The 15,911-nt window shown below is 35.2% G+C and overlaps 1 protein-coding gene across 1 annotated transcript; it reads right to left on the reverse strand.

Moving 5' to 3' along the window:
* Positions 1 to 736: 736 nt before the first annotated feature.
* Positions 737 to 13,712, reverse strand: LOC7480058 (protein transport protein SEC31 homolog B). Its single transcript, XM_024580935.2, has 22 exons — positions 13,082 to 13,712; positions 12,071 to 12,125; positions 11,847 to 11,969; positions 9,154 to 9,250; positions 9,027 to 9,063; positions 8,823 to 8,928; positions 8,681 to 8,738; positions 7,799 to 7,896; positions 7,421 to 7,540; positions 7,083 to 7,125; positions 6,266 to 6,375; positions 6,058 to 6,185; positions 5,378 to 5,939; positions 5,127 to 5,219; positions 4,524 to 4,709; positions 4,230 to 4,443; positions 3,238 to 3,350; positions 2,925 to 3,122; positions 2,460 to 2,594; positions 2,092 to 2,374; positions 1,412 to 1,650; positions 737 to 1,316 (listed from the first exon to the last, which is right to left on the reverse strand). The coding sequence occupies exons 1-22, from the start codon at positions 13,396 to 13,398 to the stop codon at positions 1,215 to 1,217; spliced, it is 3,417 nt and encodes a 1,138-aa protein (XP_024436703.1). The 5' UTR covers positions 13,399 to 13,712; the 3' UTR covers positions 737 to 1,214.
* Between the last annotated feature and the right edge of the window lie 2,199 nt (positions 13,713 to 15,911).

Raw genomic sequence — 15,911 nt, forward strand, 5'->3', positions numbered from 1 at the left:
ATGGAAACCCATCTTGCTAATGGATCAGTATGATTTTTCTCTCTTCGATTTTTGATGTCGGACACTTCAATTATTGCTCCTTTTTCTTTTCTTTTTTTAATGCTCAAAGTACTAATGTACTAGTTTTCAAGTCACAGATGTGCAAAGCAATTTTAAAGAAGTTTAATTTTTAAAAAATTAATTTTTTTATATGTTTAAATCGTTTTGATTTGTTATATCAAAATTAAATTATTATTTTAATATTAAAAAGTACTTTAAAAGTCCTTACATAATTTTAATTTGCCCCCAAGATTCAAGAGGCAGTGATTCATTCATTGGAATGTTGTAATTCGTGAGTCAATTTACTCCGGTAACTTATTTATGACAATTGATGAAACTTCAAAAATTCAACTAGCCTATTTAACATAACTTCCAGATTAAATAATCAGTTAATCAATTAATTCTAATAATCAAGTATTTATGTATTCTCTAACTTCATGCCCTCCTATTTTAGAGTGAGCATATAATAGGATTTATTAAAACTTTGATTGTTAATGTACAAGCTGATATGAGAATACTATTTATAATTAAATAAAAAAAATCTTAAACTTGTAAATTTTGATAGAATGAAACTGGAGCCACACCAGCTAATTGTTAAAACAGAGAGGAGAAAGCTGGCCCCTGGTAGGAAACAGAGCAAGGGCTTGCCACAAGCAGGGCGGAGTAAGATTTCATAAATCAATGATTCAAGATGACGAGGGGGAACAAAATACTTCAATAACAATCATGTTATTAGAAGTTCCATTTCTCATACACATGATAGATAGTAAGTATCATGAGGGAGATACAGCAGATGGTGACAGCAATAGATAAACTAAATGCCACTGTACTTCAACAAAAAATTGTGAGTTGTAGCAACATTGGTCATTGGTGTACTAAAAACCAAAACTCTATTTCTCAACACTACAAACAAATGTTAAATGCGAAAAGAGGGAGAGAAAAAAAGAAAGAAAAGGGAATACCATCAATGTCCTGATAACTATCCGCGCTGACTCGATGTAGCAAAAGGCATTACTCCTGTAACAGCGAGTTAGGGCAAATAATCCAAAGCCCTGCAGTTCTGTCTAGCGAAGCCGCTTTTGTTTACATCGAAGAAGACAACCAGCTAAAAGAGCTACAGCACACGTCGAATGAGAAATGCTAAGTAGAGATCATGTAGTTTGAAATTTTGTGTTTTAACTTGATCTCACACCAGCGCCCTGCCTTGTCTTGATCATTCTTTTGAGCGTTGCTAGCCAGAAGTTACATTCATCCCACTCACTTGTGGTAAGAAGTACCTGTTCCACGCTTAGAAATAGAAAGAGTTAGCAGTGCTTATAACTCATTTCCGTTTAAGTGTGAAAACATAAATAGCTCTTTGAATAACACTTGCCTGGATTTGCAGAGCTGTGCTAAAATCATTCATGTCCAAAGCCTGGCATAGCTGAAAAAGCTTATCAGAAGCATTTTCAGATATATCCCCACTGTTGAGTTTAGCAAACAAGGCACCTATTTTCCTTGAATTATCTTCAATTTCACGCTTCCTGGCTGGATTTGCACGGGCACCTCCCAAAGCTTCTGATGTCTCTTTAAATAGTCTTGTCAATGTTGTAATGACTGGTCTATGGTGAGCTGAAACAAATGCAAAACAAGATAAACTAGTAACACACCTAATCATAAATCATTGCGGTATACAAAGAAAGTATATAGCCACTGTTATGATCAAATGTTGGATGCCAAACTAGTGGCAATCCAGCAGATTGTTTATCCAGCTTAAACCAACATTTAAGTTTCAAATGATGATTTTTCACACATTTTACTTGTGATTTCTAGTGTTAAGACATCCATGTGACGGCTTCTACAAGAATTGATTACTAGAACTGCCCACCAGACAGGAACCGCAGCCTGAATGTTGCTAGTACATGGCAAAAAAATATTTTTTTCCACAACCACAACTGATTTCAGAAAGACAACCCTAGTGCAAGCAGAAGTTTTCTAAGACTGCTAGTAAATTAAAATCATTAACCAAGATTGATCTATTTAAGGGAAATCCAACTTTGTTTTGGTAATTACCAGGAACATTTGAGGTGTCGACTGTTTGCACGGTAGGCGGTGGAGCAGCAGGAACCACAGCTGGTTGCATTGATGCAGGCTGAGTAGGACTTGGCGGTTGCATTGAACCAATCCCAGGTCTTTGAACAACCCCTGAATGTACAGGCCTAAATCCCATTGGTGTTGGGCCAGGAGCAACAACTTGTGGCATTCTGTGGCCAGGAATTGCACCCGTCTGAGCTGTGATAGGTCCTTGTGAACCAGTTGGGGGTTGTACAGGATTATAGGCAGGATTGGCAGTCCCCTAAAACAAGCAAGCAAAACTTTTAGTGCATCCTCAGAAATATACCAGTTAACACTAAATTGTAATCCACAGAAAATATACAGACAGGATATAACTGAGAGCCCAATGTGGGTTGCTGATACTGTTCTGCATTTCTTAGCATGGGAACATTTGCAGGGACAAAAGGCCTCGTAGGCTGTTGAGAGGCAGCAGCATGAGGTGGAGGTGGAGCAAAATTTGTCTGCAAGAAAAAAAAGGTGAAGTAATGAGTGGTAGAAACTAGAAACAACCAGCACAACTATTGATACATTGGCAACATCTAACCCAAAGAACAAAGAAAAAAAAATCAAGCTTCAATCAAGATCTATTAACAAACAATCTCTTCCTGAAAAAACTCAATTTGATGGCAACTCCTACAATCAACTATGTCTTAGCACATATAGGGTATCACCAAGTCAGGAAAAAAAAACGCCACACATACACATACAATCAAATACATCTATGCATGCAAGTGAACTACATAATGAGTTATCTTTTACATCAAAAAATCAAGATAAAGAAAACAGAATACCTTAGGTGCCTGTGGTGTAGGAGTTGGAACAAACATTTGGGGCAGTGGTGCAGGCTGATATGCCGGGGGCGGTGGTGAAGGCTGATAGGGAGAAGGAGCACCAAATCCTCTTCCGTACGACGAGTCAATAGGTTGCTGATTATTTTCACTGTATAGACTCCCAGGAACACTCTGGTTCATTTGTTGAGTAACTGCTCCCTAAAATAATAAACAAGCATTAAGTGGTCAACCACATGAGCTACACATCACATTCCCTACAAACAGCACTTAAAAACTATGATACATTTAAGGAATGAAAAGCCAGAATGTCCACCTGATAATAAGTATGAGGGGCATCAGCCACACCAAAACCAGGATGTTGGGCACCATAAAATGATCCACCTTGCTGTTGGGTGTTCTCAAAAGCTGGAGTCTTAGCTTCTTTCTCTGCATCAGAAATTAATATATTAACTGTTACTCAGTTTGCAGATAGCATTGATAATGCCTTAAGTTCAGGCAATGAGGCAATGGGAGAAGTTATGCTGGACTGTATTAATACTGGATTTAAAATTAGAAGACCTCCTTTCACCGCATCAACTGAAAAACACTTCTTTTACCACAATACACCAGAGTTATAACAGAGATGTCATATAATGACCTGAACATGACTAAACACCAGAAAAACACCTGACTCAACTTTAATCACACTGGTTCAAGCAGACGGAGGTTTTCCCACAATCCATTTGCTTCGTCAATTCGCTAAGAACGAACTACACCACGGGGAAAGGGAAACCCTGCCCCACATGGTATGGTCAAGGCTGAAAAAGAAAGGGGCAGAGCGGACTGATCAAGCTAACATGTCAGGCAGCGACATCAAATCAAGTATTTTTACTGCCTGGTCTCTAAACTAAGTATTCAAGCCTAAATTTCTCCCTTCATTTTGCTATTTCCTTTTTTCCCCTCATTTTATATGCTCATGTAAAAATAAATAGAACTACCAAAAATTATCACAAGTAGATTCGGAAGATCGAAATTGTGTTTCAATGACCTTGATCAAGATAATATCCCTTATTCATGTAACTATGGTTGGAATAAACAGTAATGGATGATCTCTCAAGATCATAGTGCCAGGAACTTGAATGATAAACTACAATTAAGGATTGAGGACTGGAAGTGTTATAATTCTTTTAAAGATTTTTCAAAAGAAAAACATACCAGGTTCCATGGAGAGAGTAATACAGAGGAACTTGAATCATAAACTACAATTAAGGATTGAGGGCTGGAAGTGTTATATTTCTTTTAAAGATTTTTCAACAGAAAACATACCAGGTTCCATGGAGAGAGCAATACGGTCTCTTATGATTGTAAGCTCAGGAGACAAATCATCAGAACCCAAAAGTTTCAAGTACTCTAGTGCTGTTGTTAAGAGGCCCTGACTGGCTAAAATTTCAGCATACTTCTCAACAAGCTTGCACAAAGAGGCACTAAATTGCTTTTGACCACTTGCCAGAGCAAGGACGATGGTCTTCTCCATCAAATCCTAGCCAAACAAAGAATATAAATCAAAATGCCTTGATAAAACATTAAATACTACAAAGTTCTACTTTGTTGTCAGCTAACCTGAAGAAGATCAATGTACGATTTCCCTTCACTCTCAGTGGACAGACTCCTTGACCAAATTTCAACTGTTTTGTCAATATTGCCAGCACATATATAACAAAGAGTTGCCGCCAAAGTATTACCAGCAGCTATTAATTTTGAAGCAAGTGAATTGCATAGCATACTCCATTCCTCACTTGGTGCGAACTGATTATCAAAATAATGAAAGTAGATCAATACGGAGAAACAACAGTGTCTTGCACATCTGTTTTAAGAAACACTTCCATGTTAAACTTTTTCCCATCACAGGTTCACATAAGTTTCACATGTAAGAATTGCAGAATCTAATATTTCATAATCAAAATAAATAGTACAGTCCAAAAATACAGATGCAAATGTAAGAACATGTGCACTTTTCTATGACTAAATGTACAAGCAGGAACCACTTCACGCACAGATATTTAATTTCACTACAAAAATAGAAAAAGCAAAACACAATCAACTACCAATCAATAGATAATAACAACAGGATATCTTGTAATGATAAACAAAAAAAAAACAATTTACAACTGAATTCCATCAGATATGACATATGACATTCACTTCTGGATTTGAGGATCTTACTGTACAAAGGAGTGCAAGAGTTTCTTTCCAGTATTTGAGAGGCCTGGTGTTTACAAGGGTCAAAAGATCATTGTTCACCATTGCAGAAACAATCTGAAAATGAAAATGGTTGACTGTGAGGTGACAACATCTAGCTGATTGATAATTGGGAAAAGCATATACCATTGCAATGAAGCTATATACATCAGCAAAGACATTAATGACCTGGGTACATTAAGAAAAAAACATAGAAAGAAAGAATGTTAAGCTACCTTCAAGTAAGGTGAAGGACTCAATTTAAGATATTGATCACGTGTATTCTCCCATAATGAAGTGCCACCAGCATGAGCAATAACTAAAGCATCAGCAATTTTATTTGCTGATATGCACTGTGCAACAGCCCCTTTGTAGTCTCCCACAACCAAAGCACATTGTATACTATCATCAAATGATGGGTCAGCACTCTCCTCCAATGTCTCTGGTTCTTGTGATATTTCTTCCGCAATAGGAGCAGAATTCCCAAGATCAAGATTATCACCAGACGGCGCCAAAGAAGCATCAGCTTTAGGACTTGGAAGGTTGTTAAAAAAGTCTTCCCCATCATCAGCAGAGAAGATGGTGGCCTCTTTATTATTCTCATATCCCACTTTGTCAGTAGGTGTATCATCGAGTCGAACGGCATTTATTTCCTGGTTGAGACCATTCTCCTGTACAGCATCTTTTTCTTCAATGGGTACACTAAAACCAAGGTGGGCAAGCATCCTAGTCCTTGCTGTTCCATCTTCTTCAAACATCACCTTTAAGAAACCCCAAGTTTCTCGATCATCCTCTGATCTGCCAAGATGATTGATCACATAAAGGCAAAACAATTGGTCAATTTATTTGAAGAAAAGGAGAGGTTTCAAAAAGAAAAGATTTTTTATGTTGAGATTTCTAGGATACAGATGCGTACTCAGACTCTTGAGATTTTTTATCACATAAAGCCTTTAGCAAAGACTTCTCCCCATTTTGTATGGCACTTTCAAATTCAGATGATCGACTCACCAAACTGTCTTCGGTAACTAAGTTATGCAAAAAAACCTGAGAAACACTTTAAAAGAATAAGTAGAAAAGAAAAGTAGAAAATATAGAAGAAAGAGCAACTTATCCAAAAGGGATACCTCGGAAGCACCAGCAGCATGTAACTTAGGGCGAAATGATACAAGCTTTCCTCCAAAGCCAAAAGAAGCCCCAACCGGACACTCACACCATTTTGGAGCTCTTAGTTTTGCTGCATAAAATAGATGGCAGAATAAATATTCTAAAACAAAACTTATAATAGAATATACAAGCATCATAGCATAAAGGAAAACATAAAGGTGTAAACAAAAAAGAGGACCATTATAAAACGGTTTGTCAGAGCATTCTTCAAAGTCCTGAAACTTGAATTTGCTTCCAGTGTACACTAAAATAATAATTCATCTCACTCTTTCATTAGATAATCACGTGTACACTATTTCAATCTCAAAGACAAAAAAATGAAGATGCAAGGATAACCCAATCATCTTTTAATGTGGATCTATGGAGTCGCACATCTTGAGCAGAACAAAAATGATGGCACCATTTTAAACTGGCCTTAGCATAGTCGAAGCTTTATCCATATCTTGGAACTAAAAGCAAAACTAAAACCATGACTGGCTCACACAAAAACAATATTTTATGGCAGTCAATGCCCTAATAGAAAAAATTTATATTGTATTATGGAAGGAAGAAATTGGTGTTGTAACGAAATAAAATTGTTTATGTGCAATCCATTAGGCTCAAAGGGTGCATCCCAGCCATGATTCATAAGCATATTATTTTTTTATCAAAATCAAATGAAATGCACCAAATCAACTTCTAAAGTTGATGGTATGATTATAAGTTCATGGTCCCAAATAATTACATAGAAAACAGATAATGCATTTATGAGATCTCTTGTCTAATAAACTACACTACCTCTTCCAAAGTCGTTGTCCCCAGCAGTATATCGACTGCAACCCTGCAAACAGAGATCCAAAACAGAACATCTCTATAATGGTCGTGAAAATAACAAATATATGCACGCACACACATTTTTTAGCATTCCATTATATAACCTACTCTTCTAAGCCATCACTGTACAGTTTCGACCCACTAACACCCACATGGTATTGTTTCTTTTTGTTCTTTCCTTTTTCTTTTTCAAGGGGTGACATGATTTTATCATGAGTACATTTTTCCCTTCCCTTACTCGTTACATACTCACCAGCAAGACGAAAAAACAAAATCAGTAGCAGCACAAAGTAGATGCTTACCTCAATGTTGTAAATGCCAACTTTTCCATCAAAAGATGATGCTGATATAACCCCAGGCATCCTGGGATACCAATGAACATCGAAGTTCCAGTTGGTGCCAGCTGGCAATTCACAGACAATCTGCTCCAAAATTAAACAATAAGCATCAACCAAGTATAAGAAAAGAAAAGGCGGGTGAATGCTTGCAAGATAGAAGTAAGAAGATAAAAATTCAAATTAAAACCATCTCACAGCTGCCAAAACTGAAACTAATACAACTAAGCTTATAATGCTTCAGTTGTACAAGTTTTGAAGCAGGAATTTCCTGCCGAGTTTAAGGTTATGAATCAAATTTTTATTCATAAAAAAGGGAGGGAGACCTCTAAGATACTCCCTTACCTCTGCAGTTACTGTATTCCAGCAGATTGTTCGATTATCTTTAGCGCAGGTAAGCAAATATGAGCTGTCATTGGGACACCATGACATTCCTATTACACCTGGTGTAAGAAGACATTGGTCGGAAAAAATAATAAGCCAACAAAAAAAAGTATCCAAATAAAATGTTGAAATTACTAAAAGTTTTAAAAGAACATAAATATTTAGCCTCTTGTGAGAATTAGCTCATGGAAAACTGAAACTAGGATAAGGTAGATGCAGGATGAAGACTAAGAATATTTAATTAAATATTCCACAAATACAAACCTGGATCAGTAAGCATGCATAAAACAAAAACACTCACATTTTTACAGCACAATAAAAAGGATCATGGAATCTAGGCCAGAGATGATTTTTTTGACTCAGCAGATCCTTTCACCTCCAATATTATAAAGAATCATAAAATTAGACAAGCTGGACCACTGTTTCTAGTGAGCCTACAAGATTTTATACTACAAAACTAAAGGAGAATCTGAAACTGCTACGAATTACATGGAACCCATAAAACATCTGCAAATTAAAACTCATGCTGAAACATGATCCAAGGTAGAGGAATTTCTTCTCGAGCATTTTGTATGTTTTGGGCGGAAAAGGATCCTGGAGTCTTATGGAGGTGTGCTTTGTTCACTATAGTTAGGACATTGGATTATTTGGGCATAGCAAGGCTCACACATCATCAAAAACTATTCCCCCTCGAAACAGCATTGTGGGATAGGATGGTATTTCTAGCTTGTTTATGGTATTTCTGCTATGAATTTCTCTATGTTTATGTTTGTCTTCTATGTTTCTTTCTCATAATAACTTAAGAAAAAAAATCATGTTGATATACTATATATTGTGCCATACCTTTAGTGTGTCCCACATACTCCTTCACAGGTTCAATTATGTTTCGCATGTCCCAAAGCTGCAAGCAAACAGCATTATGAACTAGGAAATTCAATGAAAATTAATACTTGAAAAAAAAATCTAGAAACAGCCAAGTTATTACCCGAAGAGAAGGAGACCCATCTTCATCCGACGCAACAACAAGCTGAGTGGCAACATCGGGATGCCACTGCAAAACAGAGCACCGCCTTCTAATTGAATCTCCAAAACTGTTTAATAGAAGTCCAGAATCAGCTGAGACGGAACGATTTTTAACATGTGTGTGTGTGTGTGTGGTATTATTTAGAAACAGAAAGCAGAAACTTACGAAATTGCTGGTTTCTGCTTCTTTAGGTCCCAAACCACTGCAAATGTATGAAATGGTCAGTCTTCCACACTAAAGGAAAATAACTAGGTCATCATCAATAACAGGTAAGCCCATTTTTCTATCTCACCTGTTATTCCATTGGAAGAAGTGGATGCTAATATATGTTGAACTCTGCAATTCCAGGAAACATACGAAATCTCTCCTTGAGAGGCAGAACCAGTACCCTGCATAAAGATCCCACCAGACCCAACATGAATAAGGGGCAAAAAATCATTGAGTACCAATAGTGAGCAGGAAAGGGAGAGAAAAGGAGGTAAACAGAGGGGCTTTTAAGTCCCCACTGCTGCTAGTCCAAGAAAAAAACTGCATAGAATTAGGCTTCCAGCAACAACTACAATCTATTTGAAACAATGGAACTTCAAAAATACAGAAGTAGATATTAATTCCAAGCTTTCTTAGATAAAGGGTGATATCAAATTCCTGGCCGACTCCAAGTCTAACTCCTATTAGAAAAGCAAGCATGGAACTATGAGAAACAGCTAGGAATGACAAAATGGGCCTAACAGATGATATGGAACTTGTCAGCATTTCCCTCTTCTTTACGAAACCACCCTACCTTACTAACTGGTGACACCCCTCATGTTAGCCACAAGTCAGCAAAGAGTATCCTAGGAAAGAAAAGAATAAAGGAAATGAATTCTTGCTGCTATTTCCAGAATGACCCAGTTTGAAACTTTCAAAGGAGACAAGAAATAAAACAAGGCACATGCTACATTGATTAACTATAATGCTTTTACACTCAGTTTCAATATCATATTTCAGAAGATCTGTTATATTATTATGATGCCATAGATTAAAATCCAACTATACATGTATCAGGCAACACAGGATAACACCTCTCACATTAATGTACCGTGTGACCATTAAATTTAAGGTCACACAAAGTGAAACTGTTTACATGCCATCGTTTTACATCTGTTGTGATGGACATAAAAAGAGTGCTCAAATTCCTCCTTTACTTAGCACAATAATATCTCTATTCTATTCTCCACGGTTTTCCTTAGCTTTAATCACTTTGACTAAATCTTGAGACAAAAAGAATTGCAAGGAGAATATTCACAGTATGAATAGCTAAACACCCTCAAATGAGATTCCAGCCAGAGGCAATGCACAACACATATGGCCACACCATCTGAGCCAAGTCCAAATACATATTAAAAAACCAGGGATAATTCTCAAGCTAAAACAGACATTGTCCAGAAGAATTTCTATTCAGGAGCTTCCTTCAGAGTTTATGACAGGAGCTTAATTGTAATTATGATATGATGCATGCAAAGCTCATGACAGAATGCAGAGCTAGTGAAACAGTGCAGGTAACAATGCCAGATAAACACGGAGCAATTTTGGGGGTTTTTCCTAGATTATGAGATTACAGCAGCATTACAAATTATCAATATGAAAATTTACCATCCAAGATTGTGTAGTACTTGTATAATTTAAGGTTGTTTTGGACTAGGGTGGTGTTTAGGTAGAAATAAACCTTGGTTTACTTCATCTCAGTCCTTATCCAATCACTTAGAAGCTTTTAAATATTGAATTTGATTTTTTAGATTATGAAAATTTAGAAGGCTTACTTATGGGTAAGCGAGCATAAAGTAACAAATGATTGAATGCGTTTCAGTAAAACTAAACCAGTTGTCACATAGTGTAAGTCCTCGGTCCATGTTATCTTTCCAAGGTATTGTTGAAACACTAAAAAACTTCTGCATATATTTTTCTAAGAAAATTGCTATATCTGGATGGAAGGAAAATAACGACTAAAGTGTTACGCAGTTAATATATCCCTCCTTGAACATAAAAGCTCCTTATAGTTGGTTAGGTGGTGAAGAGTAGACGTTTAAGAAAGTATAAAATTTGAAAAAAAAAATCCCAGCATTGGGGGATGGAGGAGATCACAAGGTTCATTTTCAAACACAAGGTAATAAATTATACACCAATTGCCCCATATCTTGTTTCAGGATTCATTACTGGGTTGGAGGAGACTGGGAAGTAATTAACAAATGCCATATGCCTCTAGTCCCATCCTTTTACCTTACAGTAAGATCCTAAATGAGATTCAAGGGATTAAAGGTCCAATGGCCCCGTGTTCAATCCCATCAAATCTTCATAACAATACCAACAAAACAATCTTCTCAAACCACTTTGTAACCAAATTAATTAAGACCTGTAACTTTTCAGAGGTATTATCACCTCATTAACAGATTCTCCTACTATTCTGCCCCTTCTAATAATCCGATAACCAAAAAAAGTATCATCTTTTCTGTCTTATGTCAAAAACTTTCAGCAAGGATCCCATATCAAAGCAACCCCACAGCCTAACCTAAGTTTTCCCTTTGTTTTCCATAGTACATAAAATAAGAAAATACAAAATTTCAACCTAAACACCAGCCTAGCTTTACACAATAAATTCACATAAACTTTAATTTTGTTCACTAAGGAAACCACACTGGAGAAGTGTTCCTGATTGCAATGGGTTTCCTCAATTACTCATAAGAAACCACTAAACAAGAGGAGCTAAGCAACAGCTGGAGCTGCTGGGCAACAAACAAAGCTTAATGTATACATGAAAGGATTATTACAAAACAAAAGGGATCAAAAATGATTCCAAACACCTCCTTATATGTATATCTAGCATTTAGAGCACATCACAATAATTTTATTCTTCATCAGTGAGAGTTCAATTCAGGGAATATGGCAATCTAGAGACAAAGTGCAAGCACAAAGAAACTTTAAAATGGTAAAGTTTCAAATGTAGCATACCTTGAGAGGTGGAAAATGAGAAGGTTCTGCAGGTGCAGCCAAATCCCAAATGCAGATTTCACCATCATCAGCGCCAGATGCAAGTAAGTTAGGGGTGATGGAATTAAATTCAAGGCCACGAACCTGAAACATAAGGCAAAAGCAACAGGCATAAAGTCTGGCCATCTGTCTAAACTACAAGAGTGTCAGCAAATAAAAAGGTTTTAATGAAAGAATAAACTTACAGGCCCTTTGTGACGTGATAGATGACCAACAAGAGCACTTTCACTTGCCTCAGAACTGCGAACAAAATTAGAATATAAAATAAGTGCTACATCAAACAAAAGACAGAATTTAGACAAGATTTACAGTGTGGATTTCTATTACATTTTTAACACAAAAAAATAATATTTCATGAACTGCATGCAGAGAAGAATTATAGTACTTAAAAGCAAGAAAATGGGAAACTTCAAAATCCACAAAAGCTATCCATCTACATCTGTCCAGCAACCCGTTAGCCATATTAAAATGTCAACCCTCTACTTTTGTAGATTTCCAACTTTACAGGGAACTCAAACTTCGAAGCACAGTTAAAACAACCAAAAGATCAAGGCACAAAAAAACAGAAAAGAAATGTGAAAAACCCTCATTTAAAATTTTATAATAAAAAAATCAAATCAATGCTGGCTCAAAAATGAAAAAACAATCACCCTCTAAACAGCAATTCCAATAAGCAATTAAAACTCCTCGCCAAGAAGTTCCACTATATAAACTATGAACCTCAACTCAAAATCGAGGTTTCATCAAAATTCAATGTGGAAGCATATCAATTGCACAGCATACAATGTACATATCGAATTTGTGCCAACAAGAATTCCCCACATGCCACATAAACCTCTACATCCCAACATGGAGAACCCCAAGCAAAACTTAAATCAAGCTAGAGAATTCCCTGAGATACCAATTTTACCGTTTTAAATCAGAACACAATCTTACAAAACCGTGTTCTCATCTCTCTATATTCCCGACTCTTAAACAGACAACTCCGATCAAAACATTTCCGTCCAATCCAAATTACATTCAATGTAAAACCAATCCACGCAAAAACAAAACTACCTAATTTGCATCAGATCTTACTATACATCCCAGAAAGCCTATCCTCCACTCACAAATTTCACCAACAATCCATCCCAATTAGCAAACCAATCTCAATCAAATTCAAATGGATGATACATTGAGCAAAATTCTAAAAATACCGGATCAGGGACAAGGGATTCAAAATGTCGATATTGCCATCAACAAGGCCACCAGCAATAAGTCCAAGACCATATGTATTAGAGCCGGATCCATTCCTGCCCCATGCGAGACGATTAAATCTCTCAGAACTTTGACACTCACCAACAACAGGGAGATCATGATCTTCCGATTGGAAATCAAGCTTAAAGATCTCAAGATTCGCAGACGAGCTAAATGACAGATCAACCGCCCCCGCCATCGTCCCCGCTGCCATGTAAGGCGAGTCCGGGGCTAACGCCACCGACGCCGATCTATTCACCGACTTAATGGCCGCCATAATTCCCTCCTATCAATCTAAGTAACTACAAAATCGTCAATCGATAATTGGATCTGATAAATAAAGAAATGAGAGAATTCGATATAGGTTAAGAAAATTTAGGGTTCGATCTAGATTTGAGAATTAATTTTTCCCTACATAGACGTTACACACTTGGCTCCGCTCTCTCGTTCTCTGCGTTCGTTTGTGTGTGAGGAGCGAGTGATGTTTTTTGTTGTGTAGTTTTTTTTTTTTTTCGAATTTTTCCGGGTACCCGGAAGAGGAAGGCTTTTATAGGCCACGCTCTTCTACTGTGACTGGTTGGATGTTGAGTGCTGTAGAGGTTGTACCTGGGGAGAGAGTGTGAGGAATGGAGGTCTTTTTGTGAAGAGACGTCATCTCTGCCACTTATCCAATTGCATGGTGACACGTGTAGTAGGTATTTCATAGTATGTTTTATTTTTTTGCTGGAAAAAAACCGGTATGACGTGGGCTGATGGAAAGAGCCGGTGGATTTTCATTCGAGACTTTTATTTTGGTCCAGTGATATTGATGGGTGATATAACGTATGATTCGGACCGCCTGAAACAATCCTATATGAGCCCAGGTACCCATTTGATTAACAGCCTAACATCTTTTCTGGTACCCAGAACTTTATTTTCCTTACTTAAGAAAAATAAATATCGACTCGTGGACGGGGTCGGGCAGATCAAGATAACATTTCGCCTCTCCAATTTCCATATCCACTGTTGTATTAAGAGTCATTATGTTATCAATTATTTTTTATTTAAAAATATATTAATATAATATTTTTTATTTTTTAAAAATTATTTTTGTTATCAGCATATCAAACGATTTAAAAATACCCTAAACAAATACTTTAAAATAAAATAAAAAATCTCAATTTTTTTCAAAAATGTTTTGTAACTGAAAAAATAAACAAGATCTTAAGTTATTTAAGAATTGGAGCACTCTTCTTGTGCAGCTGCATTCCTAAACAAGCTTTATTCATGTTCAAATTTGAAATGACAAGCATGTGTTGATTTGATTTCTTTAGGCACCATTTGTTTTTACAATGCAAAAGTGTTTTTTTTTTTAAATTGGATTTTTTTCAAATTATTTTTTTATATTTTTAGATCATTTTAGTGTGCTGATATAAAAAATATTTTTAAAAAAAAATATATTATTTTGATACTAAACAAAAAGTACTTTGAAAAGCAATCTCTACCACAATATCTAACGAGCTTTTATTATATTATATAGCATTGTAAGATAAAACACTTCAAATTATTTATTAATAAATAATTATGTTGCAATTTGAGAGAAATCACTTTAATTATTTAGTAAAATATTATTACATTATTTCAATTAAAATAATTATTATTAAAAATATAATTTCAATTGATTGTTTTTTTCTAAATTAAACATTATTTTTTACAAAAATAAAATAATTTCTCAAAAAATTACTTCTTTCATTAAAAAAACATAAAAATCACTAAAAAATATAAGTAGAGAAAAAAATAATCAAAATAGTACACAATATTTTTTTTAAGTAAATAGAACTACTAAATAATTTAGTTATAATCCATGAAAGCAATGAGGTAATATACTTAAATAAAATAATTGAGGTTAATTTATTTTAAAAATATTTAAATATTATCAAATATTAGTTAATTAATTAATATGTATAAAATAAAAATAAGTAAAGTTAGTTGAATTTTAAATATTTATAATTATTTTTTAAACTACTTTTATAAAAATCACTTTCTACTCTAAAGAGTAAATATTTATGATTAACTTTTTTTTCTTACTTCCATGCAAAGCAACAAAAGTTAAAAAAAAAACATAGTTTTAAAATTCAACCCAAAAGTTGACTTTGAATAAAGTATGGGTTATAAATTGAAAGGATCAATCTGAGTTAATCCGAGTTAGGATTTAGTTATTCTTACAACAAAGGTTGTCAAAATGTTTTTTTAACACGACATAAAAAAAACAAAGTAAACTTGAATCGTAAAATTGTAAAATTATAAGTAATTTTTTTTAACTAATTATATATTGACAATCCCAACCAAGAAATTAAATTACATTAAAATCTGATAAAGTGAGTCAATAATATTATAATCAATGAGTGATCTAAATAAAATGAGAGAGATAGATAATATGAATTAATAAATTAATGACATGGAGAAATAAAAAGTCTTAGAACAAAACTTCTCAATGCAGGGGAATCACTAAATGGCAGAAAGTACACATGAACCTGGTGACAACTTGGTTGTTCCCATCATAGTAAGTCCTAATGGATTCCTTTTGGGTTGCAAACTAATAAGCCTAAATTAGTAATTAACTAAAATAAATTTGGTAATGAAATAAACCCCTAAACAATGTCTAATGCGCTAGAAAAAAATTTAAATTAAAAATAATTATTCAAAAATAAATAAATAAATAAAATAGAATAATAAAAAAAAGTCTTCGTGTTAAAATTCCTCCATGTAGCCCAAATCTCCAATTTTCGCATGTTCTTGGCAAATTTAAAT

Source organism: Populus trichocarpa, chromosome 1 (assembly GCF_000002775.5).
Source record: "Populus trichocarpa isolate Nisqually-1 chromosome 1, P.trichocarpa_v4.1, whole genome shotgun sequence".
NCBI classification, from domain to species: Eukaryota; Viridiplantae; Streptophyta; class Magnoliopsida; order Malpighiales; family Salicaceae; genus Populus; species Populus trichocarpa.

What these genes read in the sequence shown, in the direction of transcription:
- LOC7480058 (XM_024580935.2), bottom strand. Translation starts at nt 13,398, where the DNA reads ATGGCGGCCATTAAGTCGGTGAATAGATCGGCGTCGGTGGCGTTAGCC. An exon ending in AATCCCTTGTCCCTGATCCG is followed by an intron (nt 12,126 to 13,081) that starts GTATTTTTAGAA and finishes TTTTGTTCGCAG; the next exon opens with TTCTGAGGCAAGTGAAAGTG. An exon ending in CTCATTTTCCACCTCTCAAG is followed by an intron (nt 9,251 to 11,846) that starts GTATGCTACATT and finishes ATCTTTATGCAG; the next exon opens with GGTACTGGTTCTGCCTCTCA.